At 48.7% G+C, this 17503-nt stretch overlaps 1 protein-coding gene across 1 annotated transcript; it reads right to left on the bottom strand.

Annotated features, from left to right (window-relative positions):
* Window positions 1–1634: 1634 nt before the first annotated feature.
* On the bottom strand, window positions 1635–16668 carry CELA2B (chymotrypsin like elastase 2B). Its single transcript, XM_063808989.1, has 8 exons — window positions 16636–16668; window positions 13781–13924; window positions 9130–9227; window positions 7932–8060; window positions 6938–7074; window positions 4294–4439; window positions 2642–3055; window positions 1635–1703 (listed from the first exon to the last, which is right to left on the bottom strand). The coding sequence occupies exons 1-8, from the start codon at window positions 16666–16668 to the stop codon at window positions 1635–1637; spliced, it is 1170 nt and encodes a 389-aa protein (XP_063665059.1).
* Window positions 16669–17503: the final 835 nt, after the last annotated feature.

The raw sequence follows: 17503 nt of genomic DNA on the forward strand, positions 1-17503 counted from the left end.
TGTTAAGTGAAAAATAGCTGCAGAACAGTATGAAGACTCAGATCCTAGTTTTTGCTTAGAAGACAGTGTCTGTGTGTGTGTGTATAGATAGATAGATAGATAGATAGATAGATATGCACATAAAGTTGAGAAGACCACACACCAAGCTTTTAACAATGATTGGCAGGGCGAAGTGGCTCACGCTTGTAATCCCAGCACATTGGGAGGCTGAGGTGGGCAGATCACCTGAGGTCAGGAGTTTGAGACCAGCCTGGCCAACATGGTGAAACCCCATCTCTACTAAAAATACAAAAATTAGTTGGGCATGGTGGTGCATGCCTGTAATCCCAGCTAGTTAGGAGGCTGAGGCAGGAGAATTGCTTGAACCCGGGAGGCGGAGGTTGCAGTGAGCTGAGATCAAGCCACTGTACTCCAGCCTGTGCAACAGAGCGAGACTCCATTTGAAAAAAAACAAAAACAAAAACAATGATTACCTCTGGAGAGTGGAATTGGAGATGTAAAATGAGGGGGGACTTCTACTTTTTTACTTGATAAACTCCTGTATTCTTTTAATATTTTTACAAAGAGTATGTATTACCTTCTGGAAAAAGAATAAAAACTAAGGATTGCTGGAGTTCATGTGTGACTGTCATTCAACTGACATTTGTTGAAAGGATGAATGCCCCAGGCCACTTGTCTCCTTTGCTTCTCTGCTCTAATCTTTTGCTTGTACTTCCTGACCTTGGCTTGTCACCTGTCTGGGTTTATCCAGGCAGGTGCTCTCAGGCACCCCCAGGGCTCTAGTGGTACATGACTCCAGGCTGCACACACTGTGTCCCTGGGTTGGGGCCACTTCAAGGTTTCACTAGCCCCTCTGCCGCTGCCAGGGGCAGCCCCCACCCAAGGACAGCTGGTTGCTTGGCTCTCCCCCTTCTGAAACCCGTTACCGGGCATCTGTGCCTGTCCCGACTGCTCTCCCATGAACACAGGGCCTCTGCCCAGCTGCCTCACGAGGCGTGCTGCCCCGTGGATCCCTGCTGCCATCTGGCCATGCTTTGGGATCTGGCCTGTTCTGTTGTGCTTGTGTCTGTGGCTGGGAACAGCTGATGCTGGGAACAGCTGATGCTGGGACAACAGATCGGGACAATTGCCCCTGCCCCTGCTTCAGGTCCCCAGGATGCTGCCAGGACCAGCTGCACGGTGACTCCCACAGCAGCTGGGGCTGGAAAACGGTCTTAGGATTTGGCTGAGAAAGGCCCCTAAGCAGCCTTTTGTCCAGTCAGTCTCAGGCCAGGCTCCTTTGATGTGCGTGGCGCCTCCAAAGGTGGACTCAGATGGGTTTTTCCCAATTTAGATATAAAAAGCCCCAATTAATGATTAATGGCTACTGTCTTTTTGATTTTCCATTTTTCTCCAACAAACTTTTTTGGAATTTCTGCCTGTGACCACTTGTTGGCAAAAGGATGCCAGCAGACAGACAAATGAACAAGGAGCTGGCAAGAATCAATGGGAACACTTGGAAGCAGCCACCTGCTTATTTTGACAGTTTAGTTTTCTCCCCTGACCACGAGCTTATGGCTGCAGTTTCATATTTGGTTTCATAAGTGTCAGTTTAATTCAATTTAACACTTCTCTGCAAATTAAACTTAGTGAAGTCAGATGCCAGCTTTCCCCTTCTTTGGGGGCTCTGCCACGAATACCATAACTCCCTCTTGCTCTAGTGCCTAAAAATGTGGAGGTCTAGTTCAAGTCCCACTTTACAGAAGAGCAAACTGAGGTGGTCCCTAATTGGCACAAAGTATCCGCCTCTTCTCCCCCAGCTTCTATTACCAGGCATGGTGTCTCCTCTGCCCTCTCCTGGGCTCCCCTTTCTTGTGACAGGGTTTCCTCTTCTGGCTGCTTTCATCTACTTCTGTGTGTATCCATGGCTGCTCCTTAATATTTATGCCAACTATTACTATCATTATTTTCAGAGACAGGGTCTTGCCATGTCGCCCAGGCTGCAGTGCAGTGGTGCGACCTTGGCTTACTGTAGGCTCCACCTCTTGGGCCAAAGCGATCCTTCCACCTCAGCCTCCCAAGCAGCTGAGACTACAGGCATGCACCACCATGGCTAATTAAAAAAAAAAATCTTTGTAAAGACAGAGTCTCGCTATGTTGCCCAGGCTGCTCTTGAACTCCTGGGCTCAAGCAATCCTCCTTCCTTGGCCTCCCAAAGTGCTGCGATTACAGGCATGAGCCATGGCACCTGGCCTATTATTTTTAATAAATATTTTTAATGCTTATTGTTATTAAAAATGTGTGTTCATTGTTAAAAAGAATTTGAGCTAGTGTGAAAGCTCACAGGAGACAGCTCTCTGAGTTTACATTTACAAGACAGGGGGACCAACTCAGCTTTATTTGCCTGGGATGGTCCCAGTGTAAAACAGGAAGTCCCGCATCCTGGAAAACCTCTCAGTCCTGGGCAAACTGGGATGGTTGGTCACCCTACAGAATAGCTGGAGGACCCTTGAGGGGGACTAATTTCCAATAATTAATGCTATGGGGGTCTCAAAGTATCAGGTTTTGGGTTTTGCAGACATATACCCATTTATAGCACTGGATGGTAGAGTCTGGGCCACACACAAATACACAAAAATAAAATCATTCCTGTGGAACTCACTCTTAACATGCCTAAGGAGTGTCCAACGTCTTTGGACAAGGCCATACTCTCATGTTCCTTTTCACTCAGCTTTACCCACACAGAAATTTTGGGGACCCATGGGGGACTCAGCAGTTGCCAAGGTCTGCAGCCTCCTCCAAGGGGTTCCCATCTAGCTCTCAAGAGGAAGGAGGGGGTTCTCAGTTGCCAGGTGGGCATGGCACTCCCGAGGCCAGGTGAGCAGGGCAGTGCCTTGGGGCTCAGGGCTGCTCCAGTTCTTACCGAATTGATCCAGTCGTTGTAGTTGGAGACCCGCGTGAAGATGGAGGGCTTGTAGTAGTAGTTGCAGCCAAGGACCGACGTGAGGCTGCCGATGCCATGCACCTCCCACCGGCCGTCAGATGCCTGACAGTTCAGCGGCCCACCGGAGTCTCCCTGAGGAAGGCCAGAGTTATAGGGAGTTAAAGTGGGAGGAAGGGGCTGCCCATTGGAACCATTGTTCTCAATGCATTTCTATTGTTCTGCTGCAGGTCACTGTCCTCTGAAGCTGGTCCTTGTGGTCATAGCTCAAGGTGGTACCATAATTCCAACAAGAGCCAACACTTATTCTTCCTTAGAGCTGAGCTAAGCATGTTCTATGCCTCATCTCATTAATCCTCACAAAATCCTATGAGGTAAATATTCGTAGTATCCCCAGGCCACAGAAGAGGAGAAACTGGAGTGTTGAGAGGTTGGGACTTGCCCAAGGTTGCACAGGCAGTTTGTAAAGGAGCTGAGGCCACATCCCAGACTTCAGCTGCCAGGCTCTTCCCCACTGGTTCCGTCTTCCCGCAGGTGGTCTATGTGGGCAGAGTGTGTAGGGCACAGTGTGATCTGAAGGGCGTGTGGATCTCCTTCCTACTCCATCCCCACTTCACTGCTAAGTCCAACACAGAGCAATTCCTGGTGGTTAAGACACTGTCTCCAGGAAGGTTTCTGTGACAGCTACCTGGAGGGGACACACTGCGCCATTGATGAGAGTAATTCAACAGAAAAACCAGAAGTCATCTTAGAAAGGCCTTAAGCCAGGGAATACTTTCCTTTGGTTCCCTTCCAGCATAGAGGAAAGGATACAGAATGACAGTCACGAGAGACCTTGATGAGACCCAGGGAAGGACTTCCCAGCAGTGAGATGGGTGGACACTACAAGGAGAATCTCAAAACATCTCAAAACAAGAACAAAGAAGAACAAGGTCAGGTTTTTTTTTGAGTTTCGCTCTGTCACCCAGGCTGGAGTGCAGTGGCACCATCTCAGCTCACTGCAACCTCCGCCTTCTGGGTTCAAGTGATTCTCCTGCCTCAGCCTCCCAAGTAGCTGTGACTACAGGCACCCATCACCATGCCTGGCTAATTTTTATTTTTAGTAGAGACAGGATTTCACCATGTTGGCCAGGCTGGTCTCGAACTGCTGACCTCAAGGCATCCACCCACCTCGGCCTCCCAAAGTGCTGGGATTACAGGCATGAGCCACTATGCCTGGCCAAAGGTCAGGTTCTGATATATCTGGTACCATTTCCGGGTGCTTCTGCCAGGAGGTCGGAGGATGGACTTATGGAGGGATGGTTTTCCATAGCCTCTTCCCATCCCCAGCCACATTTTGTCATGGAGCGGGGCCCCTCATTTTTGGTACTCACGTTGCAGGTGCATATCACACCATCACCCCCAGCACAGATCATATTCGTCTTCACGGTGCTGCCCCACCAGCCAGAGCTGGAGCAGGTGGCATAGTCCACAACCAGCAACCGGCCCTGCTGCAGGTCATCAGGGAGAGCCCTGTTGGCTGAATGAGACCAGAGAGAAGCCATTAGGGACGCAGGGACTCCTGAGAAAAAGGAAGTGGTGGACCCCTACTGGATTTCCCCTGTTACCGTCTTCCATCCATTGCAACATGGGAACAGCCATGTTTGTCTATACTGTGTCCTCACATTTGATTGGTTAGTGTGCTGGCCACTGGTGATTGGTTCAGCAGTGAACACCTAACTCAAGCTAAGCCAATGAACTCCCTCCCCTGAGATTTTGAGATGGGGACTAAGAGATTCCGGTTCCAGAGGATGCAAATCTTGGAAGCTGTTGTCAATGGCTGACATTTTCTTCTATGTGCAGAAGAATGAAGTAGACCCACAAAGAAAGAAATTTCTCAGTGAGTGTTTCCTGAGTTTCTCACAGGCTTCCAGCCCCTGATTCTAGTCTCTTCCTGATGCCTGGCTATATCTCTGCCCTTGGGTTGAAACTTTTAAATCCTTATAACAATTTCCCTTTTTTTGCTGAGCTAGCTCCATGGCTTTCTGTCACTTATCTGAAATAAGAAAGTGAGCCTCCTGGCAGTTAGAGCCCCCTCCTTGGGTGTGGTGAAGGGAGGGCTTTCATAATGGCCCCCAATGACACAGCCACCATCACCTCCATTACTGTTACCACAGCTATGAGTGGCAAGGATGAGATTAACATAATTTTTCACTTGCTATTGAAGCCAAGGGAAGTTAAGCGTCGGCCAGGCATGGTAGCTCACCCTGTAATCCCAGCAGTTTAGGACGCCAAGGCAGGCGGATCACTTGAGGTCAGGAGTTTGAGACCAGCTTGGCCAACATGGTGAAACCCCGTCTCTAGTAAAATATAGAAATTAGCTGGGTGTGGTGCACATGCCTGTAATCCCAGCTGCTCAGGAGGCTGAGGCAGGAGAATCGGTTGAATGTGGGAGGCAGAGGTTGCAGTGAGCGGAGATTGCACCACTGCACTCCAGCCTGGGCGACAGAGCAAGACTCTGTCTCAAAAAAAAAAAATTAAGCTTTTTGCTTAAGACCATTGTAATTAATAAGTAATTAACACTTGTATAACATTTTGCAATGTATGATGCATTTCCACCTTTCACCTCTTTTAGTCTTCACCAACAGTGTTTCCATTTTACAGATGAGGAAACTGAGGTTCGGAAGTGGCTTGCCCAAGGTTTCACCGTGACCGACAGAGCTGGGCCTAAAAGCCAAGCATTTGGATGCCTCCCCACTCTCACTGTCTCAGATGAAATGCACCTGCCCCAGGGTTGTCTGGGGAAACAAACAGGAGGTTGTGCTTGTATCTTAATAAGCATGAAATGCCTCTTCCACCACCGCTCACCGCAGGATTTGATGTGTCCTTGTGTTTACAGATAAGCCAGTCAAGAGGGCAATGGGAATTTATTTGAGGGTACGTATGTGGATGTACCCCTGGAAAAACATGTCATTATACTTATGGGTTTATGTCATTAGGAAAAAATGTCTTAATGTCATCATCACTAATAATGTCATTATGGTCATAAGGTCATTATCACTCATCCCTTCCTAGAATCTTCCAAACCCCTGGTGATTTCACAAGGGAAGGGCAGGAACTCTGTTCCTCTTGGTGGCTACTGTCATTGGATCTCTGACCCTTGGAGTCTATGTCAAAGAAGACCCACCCTCAGCCAGGTTCTCAGCAGCAAGACCAAATGGCACAGGGGACAGCTTTTGCTATGGGGCATGGAGGGTCTGATGAGGGCTCCAGGGGCCTTTGTGGAGCTCCAGAGACCTCAGGTCACAGAGGAAATGCTGTTCTGAACTCTAGCCTTGGGCCACACAGAAGATGTCACATGATCTCTGTAACTTTCTTTCCATCATAGGGACAGTGATAACAACTAACACACAGCATCTACCACATGCCAGGCTTCCTGTGGATTATCTCCTTTAATCCTCTTGAGAACTCTGTGATGTAGGTGGTATTATTATGCCTTTTTTTTTTTGGAGATGGAATCTCGCTCTGTCCCCCTGGCTGGAGTGCAGTAGCGCAATCTTGGCTCACTGCAACCTCCACCTCCTAGGTTGAAATGATTCTTGTGCCTCAGGCTCCCAAGTAGCTCGGACTACAGGCGCACACCACCACACCTGGCAAGTTTTTTATGTTTTTAGTACAGACGGGGTTTCACCATGTTGGCCAGGCTGCTCTCAAACTCATGACCTCAAGTGATCCGCTCGTCTCGGCCTCCCAAAGTGCCGGGATTACAGGCGTGAGCCACCGCGTCCAGCCAATTATTTGCATATTACATATGAGAAAAGTGCAGCATGGAGAGACCTAGTAATGTGTCCAAGGTGTCACAGTCATTAAGTGGGAGAGCTGACATTTGAACCCAGGCAGACATCAGCCTATGCCATCCTGTCTCTCCAAGGCACCCACATGCCCAGGATAACATGTGAGGTGAGAGGCCCTGGCCAGACAGGGGTGACATCACCTCCCTTCTCTCCCAGGCCTGGGGGGCTCCTGGCTCCCACTTACTCTGCAGCCTTCCCCAGCCCGTGACGTAGCAGGGGTAGTTGTTGGGTAGAATGGTGCCGGCAGGAGGGAGGCAGGCCAGCTGGATCTTGTCGGTGAGGGAGACGGGGTTAGCCAGTTTGAGCAGGGCAATATCGTTCCTGGGTGAGTGTGGAGGCGGAGCATGAGGACAGGGTTGACTTTTCCTGCCCTGTGGGCTTTGGAGGGCTCTGAGACCTTGTCATCTTCCCTGTATGTTACTCCAGGTTGCTCTGACCGGCAGGGCCCACAGGGCATGTTTGAAAATGCAGAGGGTCGGCCAGTCACGGTGGCCTGTAATGCCAGCCTGTAATGCCAGCACTTTGGGAGGCCGAGGCGAGTGGATCATGAGGTCAGGAGATCGAGACCATCCTGGCTAACACAGTGAAACTCTGTCTCTACTAAAAATACAAAAGATTAGCCGGGCCTGGTGGTGGTGGGCACTTGTAGTCCCAGCTACTCAGGAGGCTGAGGCAGGAGAACGGTGTGAACCCAGGAGGCGGAGCTTGCAGGGAGCTGAGATTGTGCTACTGCACTACAGCCTGGGTGACAGAGCGAGACTCCATCTCACAAAAAAAGAAAAAGGAAAAGAAAAAAGAAAATGCGGAGGGCTTTGTTGAAAGGGGGAAGGCAGGAGAGATTGTGTCCTACTCCAGGGACAGTCACAGGGTCGACAGCACTGTCTCTGTGTCCCCAGGACTTGGCATGAAGTAGATACACGCTCAGCGGACAGGGGCCCTGCAGGCTTAACTGGCAGCAAACCCAGGTCGCTCTGGCAGTCTTTGCTTCACCCTCCCCAGGTCACATCCCCACCCCAGACATCTTTGGAGCCGGTTCCACATCTAATAGGCCAGAGCTCCTTTCTCTTCCCTATAGAAAAAGCAGAGGGGGTGTGGTGGGGTTGAGACCTTTGCCTCTGTGAGACCCCCATCTGTTCCCTGACAACCTCACCCCCAAGTGCACCCAGATAGAAACGAACCCTTTGGAGACCTGGTCGGAGTTCCAGTCCTTGTGCACCACAATCTTAGAGACACTGACGGCCAGCGAGCCGGACTCTGCAACATAGAGGTTATGCTGGCCCAGCATCACGCGGTAGATCTCGGAGGAGCTGGGAGAAAGGGGGCCCAGGGAGAGGGTCACCTCCAGAGGCCTGGCTTTGAATAATGCTAGGGATAGACCCAAGTAACTGGCTGCTGCATGAGCCACTAGTTGGCACTTGGGGATCTTTCCTCCCCTGGAACAGTCAGTTAGTTATCATAGGGCCTAAAGTATATAATGTAAGAACTATGATCATATAATAATTGTTACTATACTAACTATAAACTACAATTTAAAATTAATGTTGTAATAGCACAAACTCTATAGTATTATGGAGGAATGAGATGAACACAGAGAAAACAGGAGTCATTTGCTCTCAAGGAAATTTTCAACCTTTTATTTTCAGATGGGGAAACTGAGACCCAGAGAGGAGTAACTGGTCCGGAGTCCCACTGTTAGTGAGAAATCAGAACTAGAAGCCAGGACTCCTGACTGTAGGCCTCTATTAGTATCCCCATCACCTCCTAGAGCTTATTATAAATCGGATGGGAGAAGGGATCACTCCTGGTAGGGAGTCACACTGACCCAGCAGAAACTCCGGTGAGTTCCAGCTGTGATGAGCAGAGGTCACGGACAAAGAAGAGGATAAGTGAACAACATTGCAGAACCTTGTGGGCCTTTATAATTTGTCTGCAATTCAGAATTAGCTTTCATTGAGCACTTAATAAGTGCCAGGCACTTTAGCAAATCAATTGCTGAGTCCACACTAAATTCTGTTACTCCATTTTCTGCAGGTGATGGTATTGAAGCTTTGAGAAGTCAGTTAAGTTGTTCAAGGGAACCCAATTCCAGATCCAGAGGCCACATGTAGTTTCCCCAAGAGGGCAGAGGTTGGGCCTTCCCCTCCTCTTCATCCTCCCTCAGTGCCTGCCTGGCACACACACTCCATCCATGCCATGAAATGACCCATGGGTGGGCCAACACACTGAACCATTGATTGACTACAGCTTGTGTCTCGGCCAGGCTAGTGGTTATTTGCGAGGTTCCTTTATGTAGTGTGGTTCAGGCCATTTGAGCCCCCAGCTCAGAAATGAGCACCGGCTGGTGAGCAGGCCAAGCGCCCAGGGAATGGCAGTTACCTGATGCAGTGGGCAGCCGTCAGGACCCAGCTGTTGGCTATCAGGGACCCTCCGCAGGTGTGGTACCACTTGCCATTGGAGCTGTACTGCAGGGAGACCTGGGGAGAAACACAGGTCTGTGGCTGTGGCTGAAAAAGCAGGGCCTCCCTGCACTCCAGTTTCCCAAGAACGGGGCTGGGACAAGGGTAAGGAGGAGTGAGGCACTCACCTCAGGTACACAACTTAAGGGGGCACCCAAAACCTCAGCCATGAAGATAAAAAACATTTTAATGCAATCTATAGTAAAAAAAAAAAAAAAAGTCAGGCCAGGCATGGTGGCTCATGCCTGTAATCAGAACACTTTGGGAGGCCAAGGCAGGAGGATGGGTTGAGCCCAGGAGTTTGAGACCAGCCTGGGCAACGTGGTGAAACCCCGTCTGATATGGTTTGGCTGTGTCCCCACCCAAATCTCATCCTGAATTATAGTTCCCATAATCTCCATAGGTAGGGGGAGGGACCTGGTGAGAGGTAATTGAATCATGAGGGTGGTTACCCCATGCTATTTTCGTGATACTGAGTGAGTTCTCATGATATCTGATGGTTTTATAATGGGCCTTTCCCCCTTTTGCTTGGCACTTCTCCCTGCTGCCACCGTGTGAAGAAGGTTGTGTTTCCTTCCCCTTCTGCCATGATTGTAAGTTTCCTGAGGCCTCCCCAACCATGCTGAGCTGTGAGTCAATTAAACCTCTTTCCTTTATAAATTACCCAGTCTCAGGTATGTCTTTGTTAGCAGTGTGAGAACGGATTAATACACTGTCTCTACAGAAAAATACCCCAAAATTAGCCACTGGGTGTGGTGGTGCATGCCTGTAGTCCCAGCTACTCAGGAGGCTGAGATGGGAGGATTGCTTGATCCTGGGAAGTCTAGCTTGCAGTGAGCTGCGATTGCGCTGTGCTCAGCCTGGGTGACAGAGTGAGGCTGTCTCCACAGGGGACGTCCTGTCAGCTCTACCTTTAGAATTTGTGGAGTGGTTGCTACCCTTTGGTCACTACCTCAACTGCGTGTTGCAATCACCCTCTCTTCTCGATGATCACTCTAGTCTCCCATCTCTTCTCCCCATTCCCACCCACATTTTCTCAACACAGCAGCCAGACTGATCCTTTTTGAATGGAAGTCACATGACTTCTCTTCTCTGCTCAGACTCTCCAGTGGCTCCCCCTTTACAGTTTGCAAAACTTAAAACTGTCTGATGACCTGCTAGGCTCTCCGTGGCCTCTCTGACCCCATAGGCTCCCACTCTCCTCTCCTCCAGCCACACTGACTTCCATGCAGTTCTGCACATACACCAAACCCGCTTCTGCCTCAGGGCCTTTGCACTGGCTCTTCCTCCTCCCTGGAATATTCTTGCAAATATCGGCGTAGCTCTTTCCTTCACTTCCTGTCAGTCTCTGCTCAAGGTTGCCTTCTCCATGAGGCCTTCTGTGACCACGCTATCCCAAACAGTGTGCACACACACATGCATGCACGCTCATGTACATATGCACACACAGACACACTTGTCTCTTTCCCCTTACTCTGCTTTACTCTTCATAGTATCTTTCGTTTTCTGGCGTGTTATTAGTTTACCCATTCAGTTGTTTATTGTCTCTTCCACTTTATTTTATTTTATTTTTTGAGATGGAGTCTCCCTCTGTCGCCCAGGCTGGAGTGCAGTGGCACGATCTTGGCTCATTGCAACCTCTGCCTCCCAGGTTCAAGCCATTCTCCTGCCTCAGCCTCCCAACTAGCTGGGATTACAGGTGCCTGCCACCATGCCCTGCTGTTTTTTTTTACTTTTAATAGAGACGGGGTTTCACCATGTTGGCCAGGCTGGTCTCCAACTCCTGACCTCAAGTGATCCACCTGCCTCAGCCTCCCAAAGTGTTGGGATTACATGCGTAAGCCACTGTGCCTGGCCACGTCCTTGTTTTTAATTAGCCACTGGGCATTTCTCGTTTTTGTGACATTAAGGGGCCTTAGATGAACTGGCTTTTAAAAAGATGCTTAAAATTGGACCAAGTGAAAAAAGACACTTAAAAGTATCTACTCCCCCACCCCAATTTAAAAATGTGCTGAAACCATCCTACAGATGGGAAATTTCGTCCACGTAATACGTATTATTTGTGGCCAGCAAAGTGTAGCTAAAAGAACAAGCACTGAACCAGATTTGAATCCTCATTCCCCTCCAGGCTAACCCAGTGCCTTTGGGTAATTCTGTAACCTTTCCAAGTCCCAGTTACCTTCTCTGGAAATGGGGAACATAAGCCACTGTGCAGGGCTCTCAGGGTGATTAATAACTGTAATTACAATAGCTGGCTGGGCAGGATGGCTCACACCTGTAAGCTCAGCACTTTGGGAGGCCGAGGCAGGTGGATCACCTGAGGTCAGGAGTTTGAGACAAGCCTGGCCAACATGGTGAAATCCCGTCTCTACTAAAATACAAAAAAATTTGCTGGTGTGGTGGCACACATCTCTAATTCTAGGTACTCAGGAGGCTGAGGCAGGAGAATTGCTTGAACCTGAAAGGCTGAGGTTGCAGTTAGCTGAGACTGTGCCACTGCACTCCAGCCTGGGTGACAGAGTAAGACTCTGCCTCCAAAAAAAAAAAAAATGCATTAAAATATTATTCCTCTTGGCTGGGTGTGGTGGTTCACACCTATAATCCCAGCACTTTGGGAGGCCGAGGCAGGTGGATCACCTGAGGTCGGGAGTTAGAGACCAGCCTGACCAACATGGAGAAACCCTGTCTCTACTAAAAATACAAAATTAGCCGGGCATGGTGGCGCATGCCTGTAATCCCAGCTACTCCAGAGGCTGAGGCAGGAGAATCACTTGAACCTGGGAGGCAGAAGTTGTGGTGAGCTGAGATTGTGCCATTGCACTCCAGCCTGGGCAACAAGAGCAAAACTCTGTCTAACAAAAAACAAAAACAAACAAACAAACTAATATATATATATATATATATATATATATATATGCCTCAGCCTCCCGAGTAGCTGGTATTACAGGTGCCCGCAATCATGCCTGGCTAATTTTTGTATTTTTAGTAGAGGCAGAGTTTCACCATGTCCAGGCTGGTCTTGAACTGCTGACCTCAAGTGATTCACCCACCTTGGCCTCCCAAAGTGCTGGGATTACAGGCCTGTGCCACCACACCTGGCCTATCATGGACAGTCTCTTAATCAAAGAGCAGATGAATGAACGCTGGCCTCTCTAAACACAGTGACTGCTGCATAGGTCACTCTGAATGCTCAAGGCTAGTGGGCTGCTAGTTGCTCCTCCTGCTTAAATTAGAAACTCATCCTGGTTCAGCTGGGTTTGCTCCTAAAGCAGTTTATATCAATTATGTTTGCAATAATGAAATTTGATTAAATATGTAACCAGTGAAATATGAGTTCAGAAAGAGAGTTGTGAAACAAAGTTAAATGCTTGGAAGAGACTGAATACCATGATTCCTAAAAAATTACTCTTGAATTAGTGTCTTTGAGGAAACAGAAAGATTGGGGGGAAAAGTAAAAGTCGGGATGGGCTCGTAACTCAGATTGCTTTATGAACATCTCAAAGTTATTGCTCTGCTTTAAAGAAATGGACTTGTAGATGAGATATTATGGGGCATGGTTTATATGAAAAAGACAGTTAAGAACTCAAAAAATTGTTTACATAGTCTAAAATAAAATGTTTACAGCATATATGATTTAAAATAATTTCTTTATAACCAACTTTTCATTTACTCAGTCCCGATTATATCAGATAAATGAGATTTTACTATATTTGTTTGCGTCAATGTAAACTTTACACATTTCTTTTGAAATTCCCACCGTTAACGCGTCTTAGTAATTTGTGCCTGTGCCCCACTCGGCAGTTTAGTCTTAATATCACTATTATATCAACTTAAGAAACATTTATTTTCCTTGGTAACATTGATTTGCCTGTAGTTAAAGATTAATCTGCATGAATAGCACTGATTGGTTCCTTAAAGCAAGGAATATTTGCATAGGTAGTCTTGAATGGTTCATAGGATAATGGTACATTTGAAAGCAAGCCTCTGATTGGTTAACAGAGTAAGACTATAGTTGTAAATTTGTTTATGGGCAGTGGGGAGGGGACAGCTCCTTACTGCAGCTGGAGGAGGTACCTCTCCCTCCACTCCCAAGGTTGGCCAAGGCCACAGAAATGTATCTTTTTTTTTTTTTTGAGATGGAGTCTCTCTTTGTTATTCAGGCCGGAGTGCAGTGGTGCGATCTCAGCTCACTACAACTTCTGCCTCTCAGGTTCAAGTCTTTCTCTCCTGCCTCAGCCTCCCGAGTTGCTGGAATTACAGGCGTGCGCCACTGTGCTTGGCTAATTTTTTATTATTAGTAGAGACGGGGTTTCACCATGTTGGCCAGGCTGGGCTCAAACTTCTGACTTCAGGTAATCCGCCCACTACGACCTCCCAAAGTGCTGGGATAACAGGCATGAGCCACTGTGCCCAGCCGGAAATGTATCTTGTTGGTGAAGTTTCCTGTGCTGCTCTCTGAGTCCCATCAATACTCACTTTGCCAGCACAATAGACGCCATGGTGGAAGGGCAAAGGGGGGATGTAAAGGGAGTGGGGCAGGGACAGGGGCAAGTACAGTGTGGTCAACTCACCTGCCAGGGCCAGCTGTTGGGCCTCGCTTCTTCACCTCCAAGCATCCTAGACATATCAGGCAGGTAAGTGGAGACCCCACAACTGAGGGCTGTGAAAAGACAAAGGGTCTTGAGTCCAGGAAGCAGCGACCCACACAATGTAAACTATACATGCTGCATTCTGAATCCCCAAATAGAAAACCCTTGTTCTAGAAGGATCCCAAGAGGTCATAAAATCCTTCTGTTTGCTCCAATTCTTTGAAACTCCATTTCGGTTTTCTTATGATTATAGGTCTGAATGCAGTAGGGGTTGGGTGGGGGCGAGAGGGGAGGACAGGAAGATCCCATTTCCAGCCCCACCAGGGGATGGGAAACCAGTGGCTCTGGGTGATAGGACTAACCTCCAGCCACCAAAGCGGACAGCAGCAGGGTCCTAATCATGGTGTGTCCGTGGGAGTTCTGTAAGCGTGGCCCTGGATAAGGCCCTGGTTTTATGAGCAAACTTATCAGTGAGAGATACAGTAGGAGCACGCAAGATGGGGATTTTCTCAAAGCCCAGTGGAAAAAAGAGCTTGTGTCCAAATATTTTTTTTTCTATTTTCTCCCAAATGTCACCCTAGAAATACTTTGAAAAGATATCAAGGGTAGATATTGGAATATGAGTTCCATCTGTTTTAAAGAGATTATGTTGTGTATTAGGGAAGGAAGAAAAATACTAATTGTTGGTCCTTGGAGTTGTGTTTCTTTTCTTTTCTTTTTTTTTTTCCCCTCCCTGGGTAAGACTGAGGAGAGGAGTTGTGTTTTCTTTCTTTTTTTTTCTTTTTTCTTTCTGAGATGGAGTCTTGCTCTGTCACCCAGGCTGGAGTGCAGTGGTGCTATCTTGGCTCACTGCAACCTCTGTCTCCTGGGTTACAAGTGATTCCCCTGCCTCAACCTCCCTAGTAGCTGGGATTACAGGTGTGTGTCACCATTCCTGGCTAATTTTTGTATTTTTTAGTAGAGACAGGGTTTCGCCATGTTGGCCAGGCTGGTCTCAATCTCCCGACCTTAAGTGATCTCCTCGCCTCGGCCTCCCAAAGTGCTGGGATTACAGGCTGAGCCACTGCGCCCGGCCAGGAGTTGTGTTTTTAATGAAAAGATTAAGGTGGCATGCTGAACCCACAGCGTTCTAAGGCAGTATTTCTCAATGGGGCTGGTTCAGCCCATCAGGAGACCTTTTGACAACATCTGGAGACATTTTTGGTTGTCATGGCTGGGGTTGATGTATATTGGCATCCAGTGGGCAGAGAGCAGAGACGCTGCTAAACACCCAACAATGCACTGGGCAATAGGACTTGCCCTGCCCCAAATGTCAATGGTGCTGAGGCTGAGAAGCCTGTTCTAGGCCATACCAGGGGTTGCAGTGTGACCTTGGCTGAGTCATGTAAGTCTCTAGACCCATCTGTGAAACAGGGAGAGAAACCCATGCCCAGTATTGTTTCACAACATTGTAGTAAGGATTTGTATAATGCGGGGAAGGTGCACACGTAGCAGAAGGCAAGGCCGACATGCACAATTAGGATCTGGCCGCTCTAATGATGGGGGGAAGCAGAACGCTGGCAGAGGAGGGCTTCATCTGGTGGATGAAAATGCACTTTACGGCCGGACGTGGTGGCTCACTCCTATAATCCCAGAACTTTGGGAGGCTGATGCGGGCGGACCACCTGAAGCCTGGAGTTCAAGACCAGCCTTGCCAACATGGTGAAACCCTGTCTCTACTAAAAATACAAAAATTAGTTGGGTGTGGTGCTACATGCCTGTAGTCCCAGCTACTCAGGAGGCTGAGGCAGGATAACCTCTCGAACCTTGGAGGTGGAGGTTGCAGTGAGCTGAGATCGCACCACTGCACTCTAGTCTGGGCAACAGAGCAAGACTCCGTCTGAAAAAAAAAAAAAAAAAAGGACCAGCCTGGACAACATGGTGAGACCACCTGTCACTACAAAATTTCTTTTAAAAAGTTAGCCAGGTGCGGTGGCACACGTATGTGGCTCCAGCTACTCTGGAGGCTAGGCCGAGGCAGAGGGTCACTTGAGCCTGGGTGGCAATGGTTGCGGTAAGCTGCAATCGATTCTCCTGCCTCAGCCTCCCGAGCAGCTGGGACTACAGGCGCCAGCCACCACGCCTGGCTTATTTTTGTATTTTATTAGAGACGGGGTTTCACCATCTTGGCCAGGCTGGTCTCAAACTCCTGACCTCGTGTTGGCCCGCCTCGGCCTCCCAAAGTGCTGGGATTACAGGCATGAACCACCGCGCCCAGCCGAGTTCAAGTCTTTGATCCATCAATTTTGAGTGTGGTGGTCTGGACAAGCCACTTATCTTCTGGGCCTTAGTTTCCTAGATAACCATCCAGGCCTGGATTGCAGGATTGTTGTATGGGTAAGAAAATGGGTGGGAAAGAATTCTGTAATCTCCCTAGGATGGTGCAAAGGTGAGAAAGATTGGGTGGGGGGCAGCATCCCATGGGACTGGATGTCAGAAGACGTGGGCTGCAGTCCCAACTCCATCCCATACTCCCTGTAACAGTTTGGACTCATTTATGGTCTGTATCAGTCACTACAGTAACCAACTATTTCTTAAGTCTCATATTTTATCTTAAAGGTTCACGTGAATTTGGCGTTCTGCTCTGTATCTTTGTTTGTTTTAATATAAAAATAAAGTGTCCTGTATGAGGCCACTGAAAAAATACCTGCTGTGAATTTGCTGTGTAACCTTTGGCCAGTCCCACAGGCTTTCTGGCCTGGGGTGCCTATCTACAAACAGGGAGAGGAACAGATGCTCAGTCTGTTCCATCACGTTGCTGTCAGGACTTTTTTTTTTTTTTTGAGACAGAGTCTCACTCTGTCACCCAAGCTGGAATGCAGCCGCGCCATCTTGGCTCACAGCAGCCTCCACTAGGAGGTTCAAGCAATTCTCCTGCCTTTGCCTCCCGAGTAGCTGGGATTACAGGTGTCCGCCACCATGCTTGGCTAATTTTGTATTATTTAGTAGCGTCAGGGTTGCACCATGTTGGTCAGGCTGGTCTCGAACTCCTGACCTCAGGTGATCCACCTGCCTCGGCCTCCCAAAGTGCTGGGATTACTGGCATGAGCCACTGTACCCAGCCACTTTCAGGATTGGAAAGTGACACAAAACTTCACTCAGTTGTGCTTAAGCCAAAAGGCCATTCATTGGGCCACAAAATGGCAAAGTCCAGGAGCAGAGCTGGGTTCAGGGCCCTGGTGATGGTCCCTGGACTTGGCTTTTCTTCATCTTTTGCTTCTGCCTTCTGCTTTGAGGTCTCATCTCAGGTTCCGTTAAGTGGCCTGTAGCTGCTCTGGGTTCTCCCTTCCTTGAGGACAAGATCACCACCGCATCTCTGGTCCAGAGTTCCTCAACTGCAGCAGTGTTGACATTTTGGGCGGGATGATTCTTGTTTTGAGGGCTGTGTCTATGTCTTGTGCTTTGCAGGAGTTTGACAGCATCCCTGGCCCCAGGCTGCTAGATGCCAGTCCCTCCCCCTCCCCACACAGTTGCCGCAACTAAAAATGTCTCCACACATTGCCAGATGTATGCTGGGGAGCAAAATCACCCCGTCTCCCCCTTCCCCTCTCGTTTTGCTTTGTAGCCTCACATCCCCTCATCCTCACACCCATGCAGTGAATGAGTGACAGCCCTCTGGTAGCTCCCTGCACGAGTCGTGCAACCTCTCTGATTGGACCTGTCTCA

This window comes from Pan troglodytes, chromosome 1 (genome assembly GCF_028858775.2).
Source record: "Pan troglodytes isolate AG18354 chromosome 1, NHGRI_mPanTro3-v2.0_pri, whole genome shotgun sequence".
Lineage (NCBI taxonomy): Eukaryota > Metazoa > Chordata > Mammalia > Primates > Hominidae > Pan > Pan troglodytes.